Raw genomic sequence first — 21,574 nt, forward strand, 5'->3', positions numbered from 1 at the left:
ACTTCAGGCACTTTTTTATTTATTCCACAATTTGGAACCTAACAGGATGCAAATAAAGAGATACTGTAAAGTTCCCCCCATTTGTCCTTGATTTGTCAACTTGAAGTTCATTTTGATATTTTTGGTCATATATGGAATCCTGTAATTTCATCAAACATAATGGGTTGGTTTTAATTGAAACAAACCAATTAATCAGAATTGTTTACCTACCCAAATTCCCTGTATATATTTCTATATAATTTCTTTTTTTTTTTTTTACTTTAGTTTTAGTAATTTAAGTACATAAACATTTCATTTAGTTTACAATGGAAAATTTGTCTTTTTTTTCATCTAATAATTTTAACGATTTTTATTAGTTGTAGTTTTATTTTTGGTAACAATAGTTAACAATAACAACAATATACAGTATACTTGTATTTTATTTTTAAATTTGACCAATAGTTTGCATTTACATCAATGGAAGTGTCAGAATTATGGACCTGTCTATGTGTGTTTTTGCTTCACATAAAATTCACATACTACACATATACTACGAGAGTCTTGATATGTTAGACTGTTCTTGGTAGTGTGAAGTACAATAAATTGCGATATTGCTTGTTTCTTCTTGGGGCAGTACCCCATGATGTTTTGCCTCTGCAGTGTCCTTGAGTGTGCTTGGCTGATTATGTTGTTGAGGTATTGGTGGGATGGGGGGGTATAGTATTAGCGGTATGCCTCAGATCCTCCTGCACCTGCAGTCTCCTGATGTTTAACCCTGCACTCCATGATAGTGGTGCACTGATTACTGGCCATCCTGTGGGACATTGATTGTCCTGTTCCTCTCTGGCAAACCCCACACAATGCTGACGAATGAACTCCTGGCCCTGCCAGGTCCAATTAACTGTCAGTGCTGCATCGACGTGCCCCCTCCGTAACTAAGGAGAGGGAAGAAAAACAAACTTTTAATCAAATTGTGCTTCGGGCCCCAAGGTAACTGGGGTTTTATTCTGAATTCTGCTCCATTCTTCTTTGTTGGCTGTTACACACTTTTCTTAAGAAGGTTGTTGAGAGATCAGTTTGTTTTAGCATGATTAGGGACAAGGAACAACAGCCTTCACATTTTAATGATAGTTTCCAACTAGCTGTAATATATAAGCTATATATTTAACATATGTATCTGTTTAGCTTCCGAAACCTAGTTGGCTCCAGATGGAGACAGGTTTTTAAAGCATAAGCAGGCTTCTGACATGAAGGCTGATTTAAACGATAAACAAATTTGGTTTCCTCTAAAATACTTGGTGTTGGCCAAACTGTAAAGTACAGTCACATCCCAGAGTGCATTGCAACATATTTAATGAAAAAATATATAATTAAACAGTTTTTTTAACACTAAAAAATATGGACACAAAATCATTCAGTTTAATTAAAAACAGATTATTAAGCAGGATTTCTGTGCTCTGAACATTTATGCTTATTAAATTATCACAAAGGTAGCTTTTTAACATCTTTTGAACCATCTGTCTTCTAGGTTATGGATAAAAGCTGTAATTTTCAGTTAGTAAAAAAACTTGCAACATCTTTGAGAAGACTTGATATGTTTTTAATGTTTACTGTGGCATTATAACCTTGAAGTAACAGATGCTCTATTTATGTTTTCTTTTTTTTCTTTTTTTTTACATAACCCATCAGTTTAGAAACAGAATCTTTTCTTGAGGAAAGATGTGGACCAAAATGTTTTCATTATGCCATCTGATTGACTGAGTTTCAAAATCTCACATTCCTATGCAATACTGTTTGGTTGTGCTTTTTTTTTTTAAGCACAGGAATGAACGTGGCCTCCCAAGGTCACGATAAACAACTCCAGACTGGCTTGCTTTGATTATCCTGATGCAGACATTAAAAGCCCTGAAATTCAATTAAATTCCTTCCTTTTGCCTTAGAGCAAAAGGGAAGAGGCATAGGGAAAGAGAAAAGCCGGTCTGCATTGGTAAGGCTTAATTAGAGGAGCAAAGGGATGGGGTTTGTGATCTGTTTGTCTGTGAAAGGACATCTAGATGTAGACGATAAGGTTCAAAGAAGAGTTTTAAAGAACATTTAGTTTCTTCCCGTAATTTCACATTTGTGCTCCTCTTTTGAACTCAAGGTTACTGTCAGGGTTGTAATAAAATTGCTACGGATTGCCTCAAATTCATTGGTTTTGAATGAAAGTAAGAATAACTGAAGACTACATTAAAACGATTTGCTATTAATAAAGAATTCACTGAAAAAAAACCCCGCTTAATCAGTTTTGTCTTGTCTCATAAATTTTTGCTTAACAAGCAGAATTGTGTAAAAAATATTACTGTTTCTCAGATAGTATTTATTGAATTAAGTTTATTTTTCTTTTTTTACATAATTGTGAATGTAAATGAAAAAATATTTAATATATTTAATTTATATATATATATTGATTATATATTTTTTTAAATATATTTTAAAAATGTAAAATCTATTCTACTATACGCTATTTTGTTTCCAGATTAAATTAGTTTTAAGGATGTCTAGAAATTTTTAATAGAAAAGGAGACATAAATACTGACTAATAAATTATTTTTTCACAGTATTGATGTTGACTACTTAGTTGAGAAATGTTGTACAGTAGTAAGATTATTCTGGAATATCTTAGGCAGCATTGATTCTTTTTTTCTCCAGTTGCACATCCTCAAGAGTAAATACCAGCTATTGAGAGCCAGACTAATAATAAGTCTGGGTTAAGTCTGATTTAGATAAGATCATTTGCTTTTGTTCATCAGGGGAATACAAATTATTTTTCCTTCGACAGATCAATACGGCAGCCTGTCTCTAGTAAACTTAAACAAAGAATGAATGAATCAGTTTTTTTTTTTACATTCTATTTGTCTTCTCATCAGACATCTGCAACTCTGTCATGAGGGAAGTAACAAATAACTGCATTGGGAGTCTTGTGATTGCCAGTTTTATTTCCATGCGATTTCCAAGAGATCATGACTAATAATCCATTAACTCGCACTAAAACTCCCCAGCAACAAATCTATTTTTGACTGTCAGTTAGAGAAAGAGAAACACAATTGATTTCTCAGGGAGTCACTGATGTGTACCTTTGACTTCACTGTGACTTTGAGAATCCACAGGAATAATTTATGGGCCCCGGTGAGATCCCAAAGATGAAAAGAAGAAAACTGCATTTCAGAAATCTAGTCGCTCATTCCAGATAATTCTGCGCCTCTGAACCTGCCAACTTTTTCCGGAGAGGCAGATACTCTCCTGAGGGTTCTTCATGTGACTGCTAAGTGGATGAGAGAGGAGAGGGACAGCTGTGATTGACACACATTGGCCACTTCACAGGACCCTCAGACCCTCAGAGCCCCAACCACAGAAGCAGTCTCTTCATTCCAAAGCCTTCTTCGGCCACTGAGGCTGTTCCCTTACCTCCACTTTCGCTGCTGCAGTCACTCTGCTAATGAAGCTTTAATGTGGTCCTTGCAGAAGTGGGCAGCTCTCTGATGGAGCTCAAGTGGCAATTTCCTATAAACCCAGTATTTCTCAAAACACCTCAGTTCTCAGCATTTAAATTTTAAATGGCTGTTTGCATAGGTTATGGATGAATTAAAACAACCCAATTGTTTAATCCAACGATGACAACATTTCATGTTTACAAATGCAACAGAAACGTCTCTTCTAATTTCAGTCTATAATGTTGATGATGTAAACACATGAGGTCATTGTTGCAAAGATGATCTGCTTTCCCACGCAAACTGATTCCCACTGCAAATGATGCACTCTGACCCTCGATGATGGAGCACATCATTGTTGTTCTCCTGAGTCTGTCCTCCATGTTTAATCTCTATGGCTCTGGTGGGCAGGCGGCCACCTGCCGAGAATCGTAAACCCCTTGCAAAGATTTATCTCCTTACAATGAACATTAGCATAATGTCAGATCATTAAAAGCCAATTATACTGATCTGTGTGTGTGTGTGTGTGTGTGTACGTGTGGTGAAAGTTTCTTGGAAGGAAAATTTTCATGTTTTTTCACTGTAGCTTTGCTGTACTGATGTGGCGGTATAACCAGGGGCACTCGCTGGATCTCAATCCATGGTGCGGAGAAGAATGCCATCATTTCCAGCATATTCACACAAGCTTAATGGTTATGAGAAACAATGAATCGTGCACTTGCATGTTGATTGTTGAGTTGGTGTAGGAGGTGGAGATGTTTTTCTGGTAAAGAGATATTTCAAATAGATTTCTCATCCCAAAGAGACATTCAATGAAAAACATCAAGTTGTAGGTCATACTGTCCACTGTACACCATTCACAACACAAGCCACACCTCTAGACAAATGATGTATCATTACAGGATTTAATAATAATACAAATTATTATAATTAATATAACTTTAGAAAATCAAAACCAGACATCTGTTTTTATTTTTAGTAATCATTAAAAAAAAAATTAAAAAATGTATTTCTTTGTTTTGTTTCGTTTCGTCCATACGCCAACTTGAAAGCTAGCTATTTTTTTTATAAATTATGTATAAATATTTTAGAAGTTCAGACCTTTTTATTGTTTATGCAATCAGCTTTTCCCATTCCTCTTGTAGTTCTGCTTAGTGAAGATCCTAGAACAGCAGTTAAAGGCAGCTTTATTCCCACAGCTACAATCCGAAGCAGCAGGCAGTGGATTGAGAGAGATAATTCCACCATGAATTGTCTATCACTAGCACTTGTATTTGCCTGTAGGCATATGCATATACATGCACAAAATGCTTGCGGTCATGGGAAGGCTTTGCCGTAGCCTTACACGCCATCCATTTATGAAAATATTTGCTTTTTCGCACACTGCATAGTTCAATTAAAGTTTTTATGCATAGTGTTTTTCACAATACATCTTTTTTTAAAGAAGCTTGGCAGAAAATGCATGTTTTGAGTGTTTCAAAGTAAAGAGATGAGTGTTTCAAAGTAATGACCATATGGCAGTACTAACCTAGTAGTAAGTAAATATCATATTTTCAGTTAAACAGACACAATGAACATGTTAGGACGTTACAGCTATAACTACCATCCTTTCCAACATGCCAGTGCATTGTTATTCTGAATCAGTTTAAAAGGAAGCACCAGCATGTTTAGCATAGATAGCTTGCTATTTCAACTCACTCTTCTGTGCATGCTCTATATAAGGCTTTTGTATGAGATACTTTCTTTTCACACAATATGCAGTATACTGTTGCCAGAACCTGCAGAATGACTTCATGCTCAATAGACTAGCAGCAAACCCGAGGAAAGATATATAACATAACCTCATTTCTGTCCTCCCCCCTTACCAGTTTTCAGCAGGTGCAGATGCCATGGAAACCTGTAATGCATTGGCGTTGTAGGTCAGGAGAGATCTTGATGCTACATTACTCTGTCATTGTCCCTGTCCACACATGAGTTTTAATTTCCTTATTCTGTGTCTTCATTTCTGTTTATTTGCTTTGGCATAATGGTCAAGTGGTTCTAGTAATGGATTCATAACGAGCTGTCTTCTGATTTACAAAACCAACTGAAAATTTCCCAGTATTAGAAGGCATGGCGGTTTGCTTCTTGCTGCTGCATAAAAACCAGCATAACAAAAAATGTTTTTGAACCAAATCACCTACTCTGCCTTTAATGAAATATATGGTTCTAAATTGTCAAATATACACAAATCCTGTAAAATTGGAAACACTGGCACAGTATTTTAAGGTGACCATAGTTGCCAGTTTTTTACCATCAATTTAATTGGATGTTTTTTATAATCTAGACAAGTCTTGGTGCAATGAGCAGCCATGCTTTTGATAAATGCATTGTGATTATTATTGATAATGCACCATGGTTTTGTTGAGTTTTCAACACTAGCTGGAGGAGCGGGTGTAACCGTCACCACATTGTAACATTTGTTGGGTGAAAAGCTGTTTAAAATTGGGTTAAATCACTAAATCTATGTATATCATTTTCAAAAATCCAGCACTGTCATACTCATAGCCTGTCCTGTATGTGGAGCACTCGTCTACATCTGCTGTGCCTCTCCATCATCGACCCTCTGCCACGGCCCGTGGCACCATCTACTTCATCCTAATTAGAATTAATAATTGAAAATAGGAAATCGATGGGTGCAAATTAAGCTCAGCACGAGTGGGCTTTATTGGGTTGACATTGTCTCAAGAGTAAGCGGTTGTTGGTCACTGCTGATCTCACATTTGTCTCATGCATCTCTATCTCATCTTTATTACGAGTTGTTCCTTTCTGGGTGGAACATTGTAAAAGATCCTCTTTTTGTTCTTGTTGGCCTTGTGGCTTAGAGAATAGCTTGTGTTTTTCCCAAGGGAGGAGAGGAAGATAGAATTATTAATTTGGTAAAGCAACGGCCTGTGTAACAATCTGCTGAGGAGGACACTTCTGACTTTTGTTGAATAAGCTACTGGTTTGCTGCACTAGGTCATGGCTTTTCTCAAATTATTCAGGAGCACAATAATGACCCGACTTGTGCCTGCATGATTCACTTCAAAGATCTCCTCACCCTCCACAAAAGATGCTGCGATTGGATAGTGCTTTCCTGCAAGTTCTCTGTGAAAAATAGAAGATGACTTCTCAAAGCTGATATTGATCTGAGTTCATATCCTAGATATATCTTGAACAAATGACCTTGTTGTATCCACGGGGAATATCTTTTCTAGACAGTGAATAGTCAGTGCTTGATTTGAGATGTCTCTAAACAACCTTATGAATACAAGGTGTTCAAGCAAGAAAAAGAGTTTAGCGGCCACTAGGTTAGGTGATATGTCTTGGGTTTGAAAACATAATTCAAAGTTTACAATGGTTTGTAGCAAGAATAACATTTCTTAAAATCTAAATGTTACTTTATACATACATTTAAATATTCAATCCAGGACTAAAATTCATGTGGCACAGGACAACATTTATTATAGGTACTTTAATCAGTTTCTAATGTTGATTTAATGCAAAAAAAATTATGGTGCTACTATATATATATATATATATATATAAACCTTGATAAATTAATTCAAAGAATAGCATTTAGTCAAATAAATAAAAATAAATCGTGTAACATTATAAATGTTTTTACTGTCACTTTTGTTTAATTTGATCAATGTTTTCTTGCTGTTAAAGTAAAGTAAAAGTTAATAATGTAAGAACTGCCCCCCCCCCCAGACATTTTTGTTGTATAGTATAAACCAATGTTATTGTTATTTATTTTTTATATACACATTTTTTTTGACAATTCTATGGGCAACCATGCGCACTCAGTATTTCCATGTTCAACTGAAGAGCAATCAAAGTCCAAATGTAAATCACTCTCATTGTCTACAAACATTTTGCATCTGAGAAGATTTTGCATGAAGGGTAATGAATAAAAATATGTGTAGTGATTATTATTTGTGTCTGTTGTTGAAGGTAACTGCTGGAATCTGTTCTTAATATGATTCAGGAGAATTTTCTTTTAGTTTTTCTGGCATGCAAACTGATCCCATTGTTTATTTAAATGTTTGCCATCATTCAAGATGGAAAATTTTACCACCTTTAGTGTCTTTCCTTGATGGCAGCCCTGTCACTGCTAAACCAGAAATTAAATCTGTTAACACACAAGTTTGTTGACGGAATGTTAATTTACTGCAGATACTGTAATACATCAAAACAGTACAGTAAAAGTCTTTACATGTGAACCATAACACAGCATGAGTCATAGCTTGGAAAGATACAACATCAGCACATCCTTATGCTACGAGTCTCCCCTGAGGTTTTGGCTGACAGGTCCCATGCTGTTATTCTCTTCTGGGGAAAAGGAAACATGTAGCAGGGGCTTGTCTGAGATAAATTAGAGTAGGAGGGACGCCCTGGTCCGTCGATTCTGCCTGGCAGATGCAGTGCAAGCCATCCCCCCTCTGTTATTACAACTCAGCACTATCCACCCCACATGACTATTGGCTGTTCCTTCTGTATCTTTAGAATAGCATCCATCAGCTCTCCACCCCACATGATGTATCCCAGATTCCCTAATGTATCCCTAATTCATTCTTTAGCAGTCGGCTCTTTCAGCGCACAAATAAATAACATAGTGATAAGTGTCAGTGGAGCTCTAGACGGCCCAGTGGGCCATTTCACAGTGAGAGTATTGGCAGCTTTTACAACTATACGTTTAACAGCATGTCCGGGAGACATTTATCATCCTAGTGTACTATACAATCGGCACTTTTGTCCAAAAAAGAGCTGTATTTGTAAATGTAAATCAAAGCACTATATGCAACTACAGGAATAAGACAAATGTGGGACATTTAAATGAAGAATGATAGGTAAGAAGTGTATGTTTGTTTTTAGTTTGAGCTGTAAAGTCAATGAAAGTGATGTTCGCCCATCTGGAACTTCTGCCAGTGGAACTGGGCTTTTGGTTCCATCAGTGGTGCTCATTTTGCAGATGTGGATGAAATAATGCACTAAAATACTTACAGAGTTTGATGCACCACGGTTTAAATGCGCGTCAACATGACTACTGAATCTAGAGCAGGAAACATGCTACCAGAGAAGTGTGATTAGTGAACAATTGGTTCTTGAACTATGAACTATGAACTGGTTTTTTTTAGTCAATCAAAAACATGCACTATATGTTCTTGTTTCACAAAATGGCAGTGTAGTCCAACTCCTGAAAGAATGACCCTTATGAGCCCATTTATTTTCGTGAATCAAAAACATAAAGGACCATTGTGGTCCAAATTTTGAACGAATTACATGTAAGAGCCAGTTTATTGAAGTGAATCAGAAACATACTGTACAGTGCAAGCTGTTTATTCTGATTCCCAAACAAATGACTTTTTGAGTTTTTTTTTTTTTAGTGAATCAAACACAGCTTACAACTACCTATATTATGTTGTACTTAAGTCATGGGGGAGTCACTTTAAATGCCAATGAGCTGCATATTCCCAGCCCATCTTCAGAAGAGGGTGTAGTGTATACATCTCTGCTTTGCACACCTACACCAATACAACAGCCGGTAGAAGTAACATGACTAAGAGCGAGAGAACCAGTGTTCAGCCGTTCTATGAACTGGAATCAGACACAGATGAAGAAGAGACTACGGAAGAAGAAACACCTATAAGAATGAACCAGGACCTCTCGGAATGGTTATTTGATACATTTATGTACTTGCAGAGTTTTCATAGCCCATTTGCAATGATGGATGAGCAACACACATAAACACAAATAGCTTACTTCGATAACGTTCGCTATGCACTTTAATAAAATGACACAGGCACACAAATATGATTAAAATGTTAGCTAAGCACAATAGCTACATGATTTTGAGGCACATTACCTTCAAAATAAAAGTAATCCACTGTGTCCTCCATGGCTCAGATGCTGGGAGAAAATGAAAATTCTTATGTTCAGTCTTACATCTAAACACAGAACACTGGGATTGCTTACGAGACATTGTTGATGTTACAAATGCTCGAGCACAGAGAAAATGGAGGGCACCATACAACCAAACCCAACTCGCTGAGGGCAGAAACTATGGAAATGCAAGACTGTCAGTCAGCGGACGTGGACGGGGCCTAAACAATGTGATGGCACATTGCTCAAAGAATCAAAATGGCATGCCTAATGAGACTGATTTAGTTTAATGGGGATTCAAAAATAAGGAGTGGGTGGATTTTTATCATTGTAAGGTTGCTGTGCGATCCTTTTTCTCCCTCCTCCCTAATTAGGACCTTTAATTGTTTCAAATTTCTATCCTTGCAGCCTAAATCTAATCAGCCAAGGTTTCTGAGTGTATATAAATCTTCACTTATTTCTCGCAGGATAGATTCTTTTGTCAGAGCACGTTTGGATCTCCTGTTTGATGTATATTTTTATGGCACTTTGCCCATAAACTTCCATTTACTTTTCCCTTCTTTGAAGCTGCACACTGTTTAACATTCAGTCTAACCTGTGCTCTGAAGGACACACTCACCTGGCACAAAACAGATCTCAATCTAACCGTCATCGGGTGCCGAGTCGGACTCGAGTCACTTGGCACACGGTGCTGTGACATTGCTCAGTAATTAAGACTCTGTCATGTAGACACAAACTCCCATCCTGTATTCATCATGGCATAGCGGAGATAAACCCAAACACAAGAGTTCAGCTGCAAAGCTTTGGGATCTTCATTTATCTGCAGGTTTAATTGTCTGGATGCACTTCCTCCAGTCATTAACCACAAAAGCTAAAACTTGGGTGTAAGGGGTTGACTGGAGTCTTCCTCTCTACTGCTGGAGCTTTAATTAAAGGAGTGGAATGGGCTGGACTGGGAGCAAGGAAATCGTAATTGGCCCTGGAGGCATTGTGTGCTGTGATAGAGACAGTGTCACGCATTTGTACACTGCTTCCTATTACACTATCTGATTCAGAAACCCTTGGCCATGTTAAAAACATCTAGATGGCTGCTGTCCATCTATTGGATGATAAAAGGACAAATGTAAGATTGGCAAAAGATTGATATATTCATTTAAAACTAGTCACAAAGTGGTATATGTAAAAAGTCATATAGGCCATACTTAGACCTAAGCATTTGTTCTTTTATTGAAAAATCTGATTTTTCAGAATGTTCTGTAAAGTATGTGTTTAGAAGTACAAAGATATTATATAGGTTTTATCTTTCTGTAAATACATGAATATTTGTTATAAGTTATATTTTTGGGGGCATTTTGACTTTAAAAAAGTCATGTTGAGGACAGAGAGGAAATGCTAGAAGAGGAGAAATGCTAACTTTTTAAATGTTTATTAAATTTACCGCTTTTTTAATGGATTTTACTCTGATTTTGCCATTAAAATGTTGCCTTACATGCTGACTTGGCATAAAATAAACAATTAATAAAATAAACAAAATAGTTTCTACTTTAAAATATTAGATTTTATTATTATAAAATTTATATGGAAATATACAGATATTGCCCCCCTCCCGGAAGGCGTATGCCTAAAATCGGGGAGGGGAAGGTGGGCACCCTGGAGGCTGATGCAGAACAGGAACAGGGTAGAGACAAGGAGAGCCTCCCAGGGCAGATCAGGGAGCTCTGGGAGCCATGGAGGAGCAGGCTGTTCATCAACAAAAAAAAAACAATTGGGGAAAATCTAGGAATCCTGGGAGGGGGGGGGTCACTCAGGAGGAGCAGGGCTGGCTAACACGGGGTTCTCAGGAGACGAAGGAGGGCTGGACAGGACCAGCGGAGGGGAAGGAGACTCAGGAGGCTCCGGAAAGTGTCCTAGAGTGGATTCTGGGGTGAGGATGGGTGCCGAGAAACCTGGGGGGTAGAGTCTTTCCATTATTGCCAAGAGACACGCTGAAGTGAGCTCTCAGGACTGGAGCTGACACAGGGCTTAACTGGGGATCAGGAGCCCATCCTGGGCTTAATTTGGGAATGGCTGGTGGGCGAGCTGGTTTTGGATCGGGACTGGAAACTCTCCAGACACTGGAGGATTCCTTCCCTTCAGCTCAAAACTATGGTGACTGGGAGGTCCATGGAGCGATGGTAGTTGGCCCGATCCTGAACAACAAGTTGAGTTGTTGTTAACTAACTCAGCTCTCCGTGCCCACCTCCGTCTGTCAGTGGATCAACAGCTTCCTGACAGACAGGCAGCAGCTAGTGAGACTAGGAAAATACACATCCAGCACCCGTACAATCAGCACCGGAGCTCCCCAGGGCTGTGTTCTCTCCCCACTGCTCTTCTCCCTGTACACTAACGATTGCACATCTAAGGACCCCTCTGTCAAGCTCCTGAAGTTTGCAGATGACACCACACTCATCGGCCTCATTCAGGACGGTGATGAGTCTGCTTACAGACAGGAGGTGAAAGAGCTGGCTGTCTGGTGCACTCTCAACAACCTGGAGCTTAACACGCTCAAAACAGTGGAGATGATCGTGGACTTCAGGAGAAACCCCCCTGCACTCCCCCCACTCACCATCATGAACAGCACTGTGACTGCAGTGGAGTCATTCAGGTTCCTGGGCACCACTATCTCTCAGGACCTGAAGTGGGACATTCACATTGACTCCATTGTGAAAAAGGCCCAGCAGAGGTTGTACTTCCTTCGCCAGCTGAGGAAGTTTATCCTGCCACAGGATCTGCTGAAACAGTTCTACTCCACCATCATCGAATCCATCCTCTGCACTTCAGTAACTGTCTGGTTCAGCTCAGCTTCTAAATCTTACCTCAGAAGACTACAGAGGGTAGTCCGGACTGCTGAGCGAATTATCGGTACAACCCTCCCATCTATTCAAGAACTGTACTTATCCAGAGTGAGCAAAAGGGCTGTTAAAATCACTCTGGACCCCTCACATCCAGCACACTCCCTCTTTGAACTGTTGCCATCTGGTCGACGCTACAGAGCACTGAGCACCAGAACGACCAGACACAGGAACAGTTTCATCCCTCAGGCAATCCATCTTATGAACAGCTGATAATAACTGTGGGACACTCTACACTATTTATATTTATATACACTACACTTTTTATCCATCACACATACTTAGCGTACACTTAAATCTTTTGCACATAATATACATGTACATACATGGAACACACTACACTACTTATATTTATATACACATACACTTATTTATCCAACACACATACTTAGCGTACAGTTAAAACTTTTCCACATAATATACATGTACATACATAAATGCTCATTTTAATATTCCTGCCATACATTGTCAATTTGTATATTGTCAATCCTTACCCACCCATTTGTATTTTTTTGTATTTTTATTCCTTATTGTGTTTTTTGTTCTGTCGCTGTTATGTTGCACTGCGGAGCTCTGTCACGAAAACAAATTCCTCGTATGTGTGAACATACCTGGCAATAAAGCTCATTCTGATTCTGATTCTGATTCTGAGCATTGCATCGTCAAGCCCCGTCCACACGGTGAGCCCACAGAACTTTTGCACAAACTCCACCAGTTACTGGGAGAGTTTGTGCAGGCCAGGTCGGCGATGCGTGCAGCGATTTCCTTTAATCTGTTGTGGTCCGATCTTCTGTTATGGAATGAGACTCACACAGAGGTTTAGAAAAACACAAGTGTAGTTAGTTAACAGTAAGTGAAGCAGATGGTACTGGCAGATGAGTATTCAAGTCAATATATCAGTCTTTAGGTAAGGTGAGGGCAGTAATAACATAGTGGGTATTCATGAGATTGTGGAAGGGAGACGGAAGACTGCACACACCCAGGGGCGCTGCACAAGATCCCGGGCTCTATGCATAGGCAGTCCTAATGCCCCCGCCCCCCTTGAAAATATATATTCCAGACTTTTCAAGGGCCCTCTCTTCCTTTGGGGCCCTGGTAATCAGTACTGGTTTTACCGCCAGTCCGACGCCCCTGCACACACCTCAGACAATGAACCAACTGGGAATCCACGGGGCTGATGACTAGGACAGACACAGGAAAACACACTGGAGAAAACAAAGGAGGTAAGTTCAGTAGTAATGAAAGCCTTTCAATGAATCTCACAGATAGCACAGAGAGAGAGTACATCGGACCCTGGAGTGGTGTAAGGTGTGTGCTTCTGAACAGGAGTTGGGAGTGATTAATGATCCATGACAGGTGCATGTGATCAGATCTCAGGTGCAGGTGCTCTCTATGATTGGGAGGTGATTGAGCCTGACCGATCCGTGACACTGTTTTTGAAAATTAGTATAGATTTGTTTTTAATCTTTTACTTTTTTACTGATTTTAACCTGACTTTTGTGACGAAAAGGCCAAGAAAAGAGTTTTTAAATAAAAAAATAATAATTTTTTATTTTATTTTTTTAGGTTATATCTTAAGAATTTTGCCTGTCATTTGACAGTTTGAGAAGAAATAGGCAGCAATAGAAAAGGAGAGATATGACGTGCAGTTGCGCAATATGTAGGTGCACTACCCTGAAGGCTATGACTCCGACACAAAACATATTTTTAATAAAAACAGACAGCGTAAGCAGGGCCTCTATATTCCACTGGACTGAGATATTTTGTCTTCATAGAAAATACAACAGTTTAAACTCTGGAATTCTCCCTAATTATCCTTTTATGATGTTCATGTTTATTTAACTGTGCACACATCTCTAGGCAGAACGTGGCACCAAAATACAGTATTTTTCTTGTCAGCCTTAATAATTTTTAAATCAGGCCTGCAGCTGAAAGGATTTCACTTGTTTTGTAAAAAAGCTTGCCACGCTTATGAGAGAACTTCAAATAGCTGCATTAGGGATTGAATTTCCAGGATTGTGTGTGCCTGCCCTGCACTGAGACTTTCTCAACTATTTGGTCAAATCAGGCTGTTACATTTTTCTGCTAATCAAAGTACAAAGTACAAAGTACAGTACACAAACGCACACTCACTACTCAGTACTGATGCCTCAAGGTGCAAGTTTGTTGTGCAGAGGAGCATCGGTTGTCTTCACAAACACACCCTTTGATCAGCTGTTTGTTCAGTGCTGAGCGCTTTAAATTGGGGTTGCGTTGCAGGTCGGCCGTTTGGTGTACTTACCATTGAATCTCTGCCCATACTGCCCACAACGTCCATTTCCCCACTCTTCCTTCATCTCTTCTCCAATTAAACTCATCCTTATGGAAGCTTTCCTTTAGATACTTTAAGCACAGAGAAATAGGAATAAGACTGTGTGTTTTACAGCCTTGCCCGTGGCACCAAATGATCTCTGACTCTTTAATCACAGCTAAATGCTGTCAGGGGGCCTGCAGTGAGAGACTGTCTGCGGTGAATCTGAAACGAAATGCAGAAGGGACGGGCTGAGATAATGGGCTTTAGGAGGAAATGTGCTGAGGCGTCTTGCTGTGGGGGGAAAAGAGGCTTTGAGTCTTCAATGGCTACATTTTGTGCTGCTTCTGAGCACCAGAGAAAAAGACTTCTGCAAATTAAGCTTTGTCTAGATTTCCACTTTATTTTTCCTCCTCCGCAATGATTCAGAATGGCTGCAGATGAAGAGGCCGGCGGACTCGGAGCCAACGGCGAGTGGATTTGCCGTGTTGAATGGGAGGGAAAAGGTTTGCGTCCCAGTATGAGGCTTCTTTGAAAGTGAAGTGCTCACTTTGGGGCTGATGGGGAGGTGACGAGATCCGGGGGCCAGTGAGTGAGGCAAACGGTGCATGTGGTATGTTTTTCTGCTCTTTTTCTCTCATCAGCGTGGGAGAGCAGAGAGATGTGTGATGAGTGCTGATTGACTGCGAGTGGAGCAGACGATGAGCGGCTCATCCATCTTCGCTGACCTCCCGCAGGTTTCCTGCCTTTAATGTGCCGTGGTCATTTGTGTGGTGTGAGAGCTCAACCGACAGGAGAACTCATCCGCAGCAGATTTACTCAAATCAATAACGTGCCTCCTGCCCTCTTTGAGCTACTTAATGCGGCCTACGTCGCACCTCCTGGGAAAGACTCACTCCAGCACCAGGATGTTCCATGACCCCCCTCTATGCCAAGCTGTCTTCATCCAAGTGCTGATCATCCACCTTGTGTTTGTCTGGTGTCTAGCAGCACGCAGTCTTCATTAGGGCTTTATCCACTTTCAAAACAGCCTTCAGAGCTTACTCGAGCGTCTGGCACCTTAGTGGTTAAATAGTTTCTGTGATTGTTTAAATCATACAGTAACTTTAACATGTATTGTATGTCGCTTTGGATGAATCTTAATGACAGACTGATGAAATACATGTACATTCAAAAGTATGGGATCTATAAGAATTTGAAATTATGTTGTTGAAAAAAGTCATTTATGCTCACTAAGACTGCATTTATTTGATGAAAAATTATATTAAAAATATTATTAATATTAAAAGTTGTTTTCTATTTAAAATGTTAATTTATTCCTGTGATGGCAAAGCTGAATTTTCAGCAGCCATTATTCCATGCTTAGTCACATGATCCTTCCGAAATCATTATAATATGCCGATTTGGTGATCAAGAAACATGATATTTGAATTATTATGATATTAAATATGATTTTGTTTCCTTTGACGAAAAGAACAGTAACATATTTAGTAATATTTTAAATGTCTTGAATGTATTGCATCCTTGCTGAATAAAAGCATTCTTTTTTACTGACTTCTGTGTACAGAATATCAGAAATGATGCAGAAATATCCACTAAGTTTGCATGAGTTATGAGGTGAGGGAAACCACAAGTGCTCTTAGAATCAAATCAAATATCCCCTGATGCATGCTCTAAAATGCAAGCATGTTAACAAATGTAAAAGAAAAAAATTACAAAATGTATGTCTATGGTGGTTATGGGACTATTTATGCAAGCTAATACCAGGTAAACACAAGAATGACTGTCAGACTTTTATAGCATCTTTGGACCACTTTAGTTGCATTTGCAAGATTAGCTCCTTGCAGTTTCACCCATTTTATTGACAGCATTTGCTTTCAGCATGGTATTAACTTGTTGATAATTTAAAGAGAATATATGAGGGGTTGTAAATAATCTATGCTTCAGATAATCCCCACTTGCTGTGGGATTCACTTGTATTGACTAAACACTGTACAAACCTGTATATGTCAGCATATGTTCTGTAATAAAATTCTATCTTTAATAAAATTCTATGACTTCACAAATCGTGTGTCTTGGCAATTTCTGGATACCAGGACACCGTTCTACAACCTTTTGCTTGCAGTGTAATACAACTGAGTCATACTAATATGCAAGAGTTTTTGTCCTCAACTCTGAATAGAATTTGGCATTTTATTTGGCTGGTGTACAAAAGCATCCTTTCTTCTTCTCTGTGTATCAGGTTGTGAAAGTGGCCACTGGGGGCCCCACTGCAGCAACCGCTGTCAGTGCAAGAATGGGGCCCTGTGTAACCCTATCACAGGAGCCTGTGTCTGCACAGACGGCTACCAAGGATGGCGCTGTGAAGATCAATGTGAGCCAGGCTACTATGGCAAGGGCTGCCAGCTGCAATGTCAGTGCCTCAACGGTGCCACCTGCCACCACGAGACGGGGGAATGCATATGTGCACCAGGCTACATGGGCCCCATGTGAGTACCAGAGATGAAAATGGTTTGCAATATATAGATATATTAATATGTCTTTGCTGAAATATATTCTTTATATAGAGGAGACAAGGGCAAGTTGTTACTCTAGTGAAAAGGGTAGGTTTATTTTTGAAAGACAATTTCAGTATAGGAACACGCCTCTTGACTACAAAAAAGCCGCTCAACCTTTCTACCACCTTTGCAAAGGAGCCACATACACCTTTTGTGACCTTTTGTGTTGTCACAATGAGAACCTGTCATGAAATAGTCCATTTTTTCAGTTAAATTAAAAAAGTAATGTTTTGTGCTTGATGAAATATAGGAAAATTATTATTCAAAGTCATTCAAAAGTTTGGGGTCATTATGATTGTAGTTCTTTGAATATTAAAAAACACAACTTTTATTTTGCCAGGATGCATTAAATCAGTGCATTAGATCCTAAAAGAACATAAAGACATTTATAATGTTAGAAAATATGTAAAAAATCTATTAAAAATTATAAAAGTTTTTGTAAAATTTCACAATAGTAAAGTTATTGCTGTATTTTTGATTTAATAAATGTAGCTTTTGTGAACATATTAAGAGACTTCTTTCAAAAACATAAAATGTTATCCAGCCCAAACTGTTTGAATGGAGGTGTATCTTCTTTATGGGGGAGTTTTCTTGGGCCAACAGAAATTTTATTTAAGATTTATTTTAATTATTACATAAAAAACATGAGAGCATGGCTCAATAAATTACGTAAAAAATAACAGCAATCCCTTGCTAGAATGTATGCTACTGTAGTTACTGTAGGATGCCATTCGAACAATGTGTTTAAAACCAAAAAGGAAAATCAGTGTCGCAGATTTTTATCCTAGCCCCAGTCTCCCATACTAGTCTACATACTATGTACTTACTCTTTGTCTATGTTCATTGTTAGCATAGTGAAACACTCTGAAGTTCTTGTGAGGGTACTTAAAAAATATATAGTTGTATTTTTTTTTAAGCATTTGTTCCAAAGTCTTTGAACATTCTTATGTTTTATGTTGCAATCCTTTGCAATGTCTGCCTGAGTTTCAAGTGTTTGCTCTTGTGGTTCGGCAGCTGTGGAGAGCGATGTCCCTCTGGAAGTCATGGGCCACAGTGTGAGCAGCGCTGCCCCTGTCAGAACGGAGGAACCTGCCATCACATCACTGGAGAATGCTCCTGCCCTGCTGGATGGATGGTAAGAAGCTGCACACAGGGGGAGCGAAGGGTGGAGAAGTGGGGGACAAATGGGAAGTGACAGAGAGAATAAAGGACAGAAAAGAAACAGAGAGGAATAAAGATGAGGAGACAGGAATGAGGGGCAGAAAGTGAAGGAGAGTTAAAGAGCAAGATACTGAAACGAGTTATTAACAGGAGGAAGGGAGGGTTAAGGAATTGAGGGAAGGTGAAAGAGTTTGAAAGGTAAATGAAGGAAGGGTGGAGGAGAATCTGAATGTAGATACTTACACAAAAACCTAAGTGGGGAAGAAATGACACTGATCTGAGTCTAGCAGAGCAGCTGAAGTTATTTTTTGGAAGCAAATTGTGTGAAGTTTGCTGAGCCTCATTATTACTCCTTTTGCATCATCTCAAACTTGTAAAGAGGACATATCAAAAACACAAATTTCCTTTCTCTTCTGAAAAGAGCTTAATGTGCTACAGTGTGTAGACATACTCTAATATCCACAAAGCAATGCTCCAATTTCCGTTCACCGTTTATTAAAACTAAACTGCAAAAATGGGTCACTTAGATATTGTAATAGTATTGACCTCATAACTGTGAGTACTGTACTGTATCATATGAGCTGTATACATATAAGGCCTATCCGGTGATCTTCTTTGTACCGTATGTTCACCTAAAATCATTTATTCCCTCATGTTGTTTCAAACTTTTATGAGAAATGACATTCTAAATGTTTGTTATTTTTATTTTTAAAAAGAGGTATTGGCTACCCAATTCCACATATTGAAAGTAAATGTGCTCTCAAGCTCCAACAGGGCTTCTGGAGTCATAGGAGGTTCTCATCATGTAGACAAAAGGTTAAGTAAAAATATGAATATGCAATATAGGGCATATTTAGCTAAATGCTCCTCTTTAGTTTTTTTTTTTATTCGAGCTGACTAATGAGCTTATGGATGCCTAATGGTTCTTCTGAGGTAAATGTATTGTTATGTGGCATTGTTTACATGCTTTACATGTTTTCCGCAGTTTGAAACAGCTAATGATTTGAATTTCGTTATGAATTTAACAACATAACAAAAGATGTAATCTCAAAACTAGCAGGAAAAAGTTATTACATGCTTTTAACACATTAAAACTTCACAATCATCGGGAAGAAGGAGGCGGGAACTGGCAGACAATCAGCTTTAATAAAATAAACACAAAACAAAACCAAAACACAAACTAAAATCCAGGCCTGGTCCTCTCTCGTCCTTCACTGTCGTCACTCCAGTTTTAAATCCTTCCATCTCCTCCGTGGGACTCGAGACCGGTGGGTCGAGCAGGTGTCGCTCATTTCTCAATCACTACACCAGCTTCGCCCCGTTCCCACGGCTCTCGGCCACGCCCCACTCGTCACATACCCTCATCGCCCCTCGCAGGCCGGGGGGTACTCCTGAGACTGCGCTCTACCCCCCCCCCCTCCCTCAGGGGGGGACTGCTCACGGTGACCTGCGGGAACCCGGGGGTAGGACAGACGAGGCGAGAGAAAAGGAGATGGAAGGATGAGGAGTGACAGAGATGAGAGAGGAGCAAAAAGAAAAAGAAAAAATTCCGGTTCCCAGACACGCTGCCGCTCGGCCCTCCAACAGCTGGGTGATCTCCTCCGCGGTGCCTAGCGGTGGCACTGGACAGCCCTCGCCGGACGGCACGACACTCCTCCGCTGCCCGGTGGATAGCGACGGCTCCTCCGGTTTTGGGCAGCCGGCAGGAGTCCCCCATTCCCTGCTCCTCCCCATCATGGCGGACGGCAGCAGGCTCTGGCTCTCTGGCGAACGACAGCGACTCCTCCGCTCCCTCGCGGATGGCAGCCGCCCCTCCACATCACGGGCGGCCGGCAGCGAGCTCGACCATCCCCGGCAACTCACTCCAGCCCACTGCCTCGAGCGCCCATGGGGGCACACTTCCTCGCCTGCTCGATGGCACCGCGGATTCACCACAGCAGCGAGGGATCTTCAGCAGCGTGTCCTTCCTTCTCCCGGGCTTCGGCACCACTGTAACGCATTAAAACTTTACAATCATCGGGAAGAAGAAGGCGGGAACCTACAGACAATCAAAATGAAAGCTTTAATAATAAAATAAACACAAAACAGGAACTAAAATCCTGACCTGGTCCTCTCTCGTCCTTCACTGTCGTCGCTCCGGTTTTATATCCTTCCATCTCCTACGTGGGACTCGAGACCGGTGGGTCGAGCAGGTGTCGCTCATTTCTCAATCACTCCACCGGCCTCGCCCCGTTCCCACGGCTCTCGGCCCCGCCCCACTCGTCACAATGCTGTGGCGGGGTGAAGAAGGACACGCTGATGAGACACGTGTCATCCCCCCAAGCGCCGTCCTGTTCCTGTGGAGAAGCGGGGAGATTGGGGGAGGGCGGGGAGTGGAGCCTGACAGGCCTGTGAAAGCTGCCCATATATGGGACAGTCCATCGGCATTCGCGTTGGCCGTCCCCGCTCGGTGTTGCACGGTGAAGTTGAAGTCCTGGAGTGCGAGGAACCACCAAGTCACCCTGGCATTTGTATCCTTCGCCCGGGCCATCCATTGTAGGGAAGCGTGGTCGGTTACAAGGGTGAAGTGGCCAGGACTGCTCACTTGACGGCCAATGCTTCTCTCTCTACCGTGGCAAATCGTTGCTCTGTGGGGGTCAGCTTTCGGCTTATGTATATCACCGGTTGTTCCTCACCGTTGTGGCCCTGGGATAGAACGGCTCCCAACCCGGTGTCGGATGCGTCCATCTGCAGCAGGAAGAGGTGATTGAAGTCACAGAGCACCGGCTCTGACGTGAGGGCTGCCTTTATCCGTTGGAATGCCACCTCTGTCTCAGGGGTCCAAGGGATCTTCTCCGGCTGCCCCTTCCTGGTCAGGTCTGTCAAGGGAGAGGCTAAGGAGGAAAAGTTAGGGATAAAGCAGCGGTAGTAACCCGCCAACCCCAAAAAGGCCTGTACCTGAGTCTTGGAGGCAGCACGCGGCAAGGAGAGGATAGCTGCCACCTTCTTCTCTTGCGGTCTTATCAGGCCGCGACCCACCTGGTAACCCAGGTACTTTGCTTCGGCGAGGGCCAGGTGACACAGGAGCCCCCAGGTCTGGCCAGCCCGGCGTAGTTCCGACAGCACCTTCCGCAGCCGCTCCAGATGTCTTCCCAAGTCTCTGAGTCGATGACGACATTGTTGAGGTAGGCAGCTGCGTATGCTTGGTGCGGCCGCAGGAGGACGTCCATCAGTCACTGGAAGATGGCCGGGACCCATGTAGGCCGAAGGGAAGGACCTGGTACTACCAGTGGCCACTTGGGGTTGAGAAGGCCTTGTTCGGTTTAGCCTGTTCGGTTA

At 40.8% G+C, this 21,574-nt stretch overlaps 1 protein-coding gene across 4 annotated transcripts in view; it reads left to right on the top strand.

Moving 5' to 3' along the window:
• LOC132156160 (multiple epidermal growth factor-like domains protein 11) overlaps nucleotides 1-21,574 on the top strand; it is a 133,899-nt gene that overhangs the window by 74,235 nt on the left and 38,090 nt on the right. For all 4 annotated transcript variants that reach the window (XM_059565048.1, XM_059565051.1, XM_059565050.1 and 1 more), the window contains 2 exons: nucleotides 16,780-17,026; nucleotides 18,110-18,230. In XM_059565048.1, the coding sequence (XP_059421031.1) occupies nucleotides 16,780-17,026; nucleotides 18,110-18,230 (368 nt within the window). The remainder of the gene's footprint in view (nucleotides 1-16,779; nucleotides 17,027-18,109; nucleotides 18,231-21,574) is intronic.

The sequence above is a fragment of the Carassius carassius genome, chromosome 13 (genome assembly GCF_963082965.1).
Source record: "Carassius carassius chromosome 13, fCarCar2.1, whole genome shotgun sequence".
Lineage (NCBI taxonomy): Eukaryota > Metazoa > Chordata > Actinopteri > Cypriniformes > Cyprinidae > Carassius > Carassius carassius.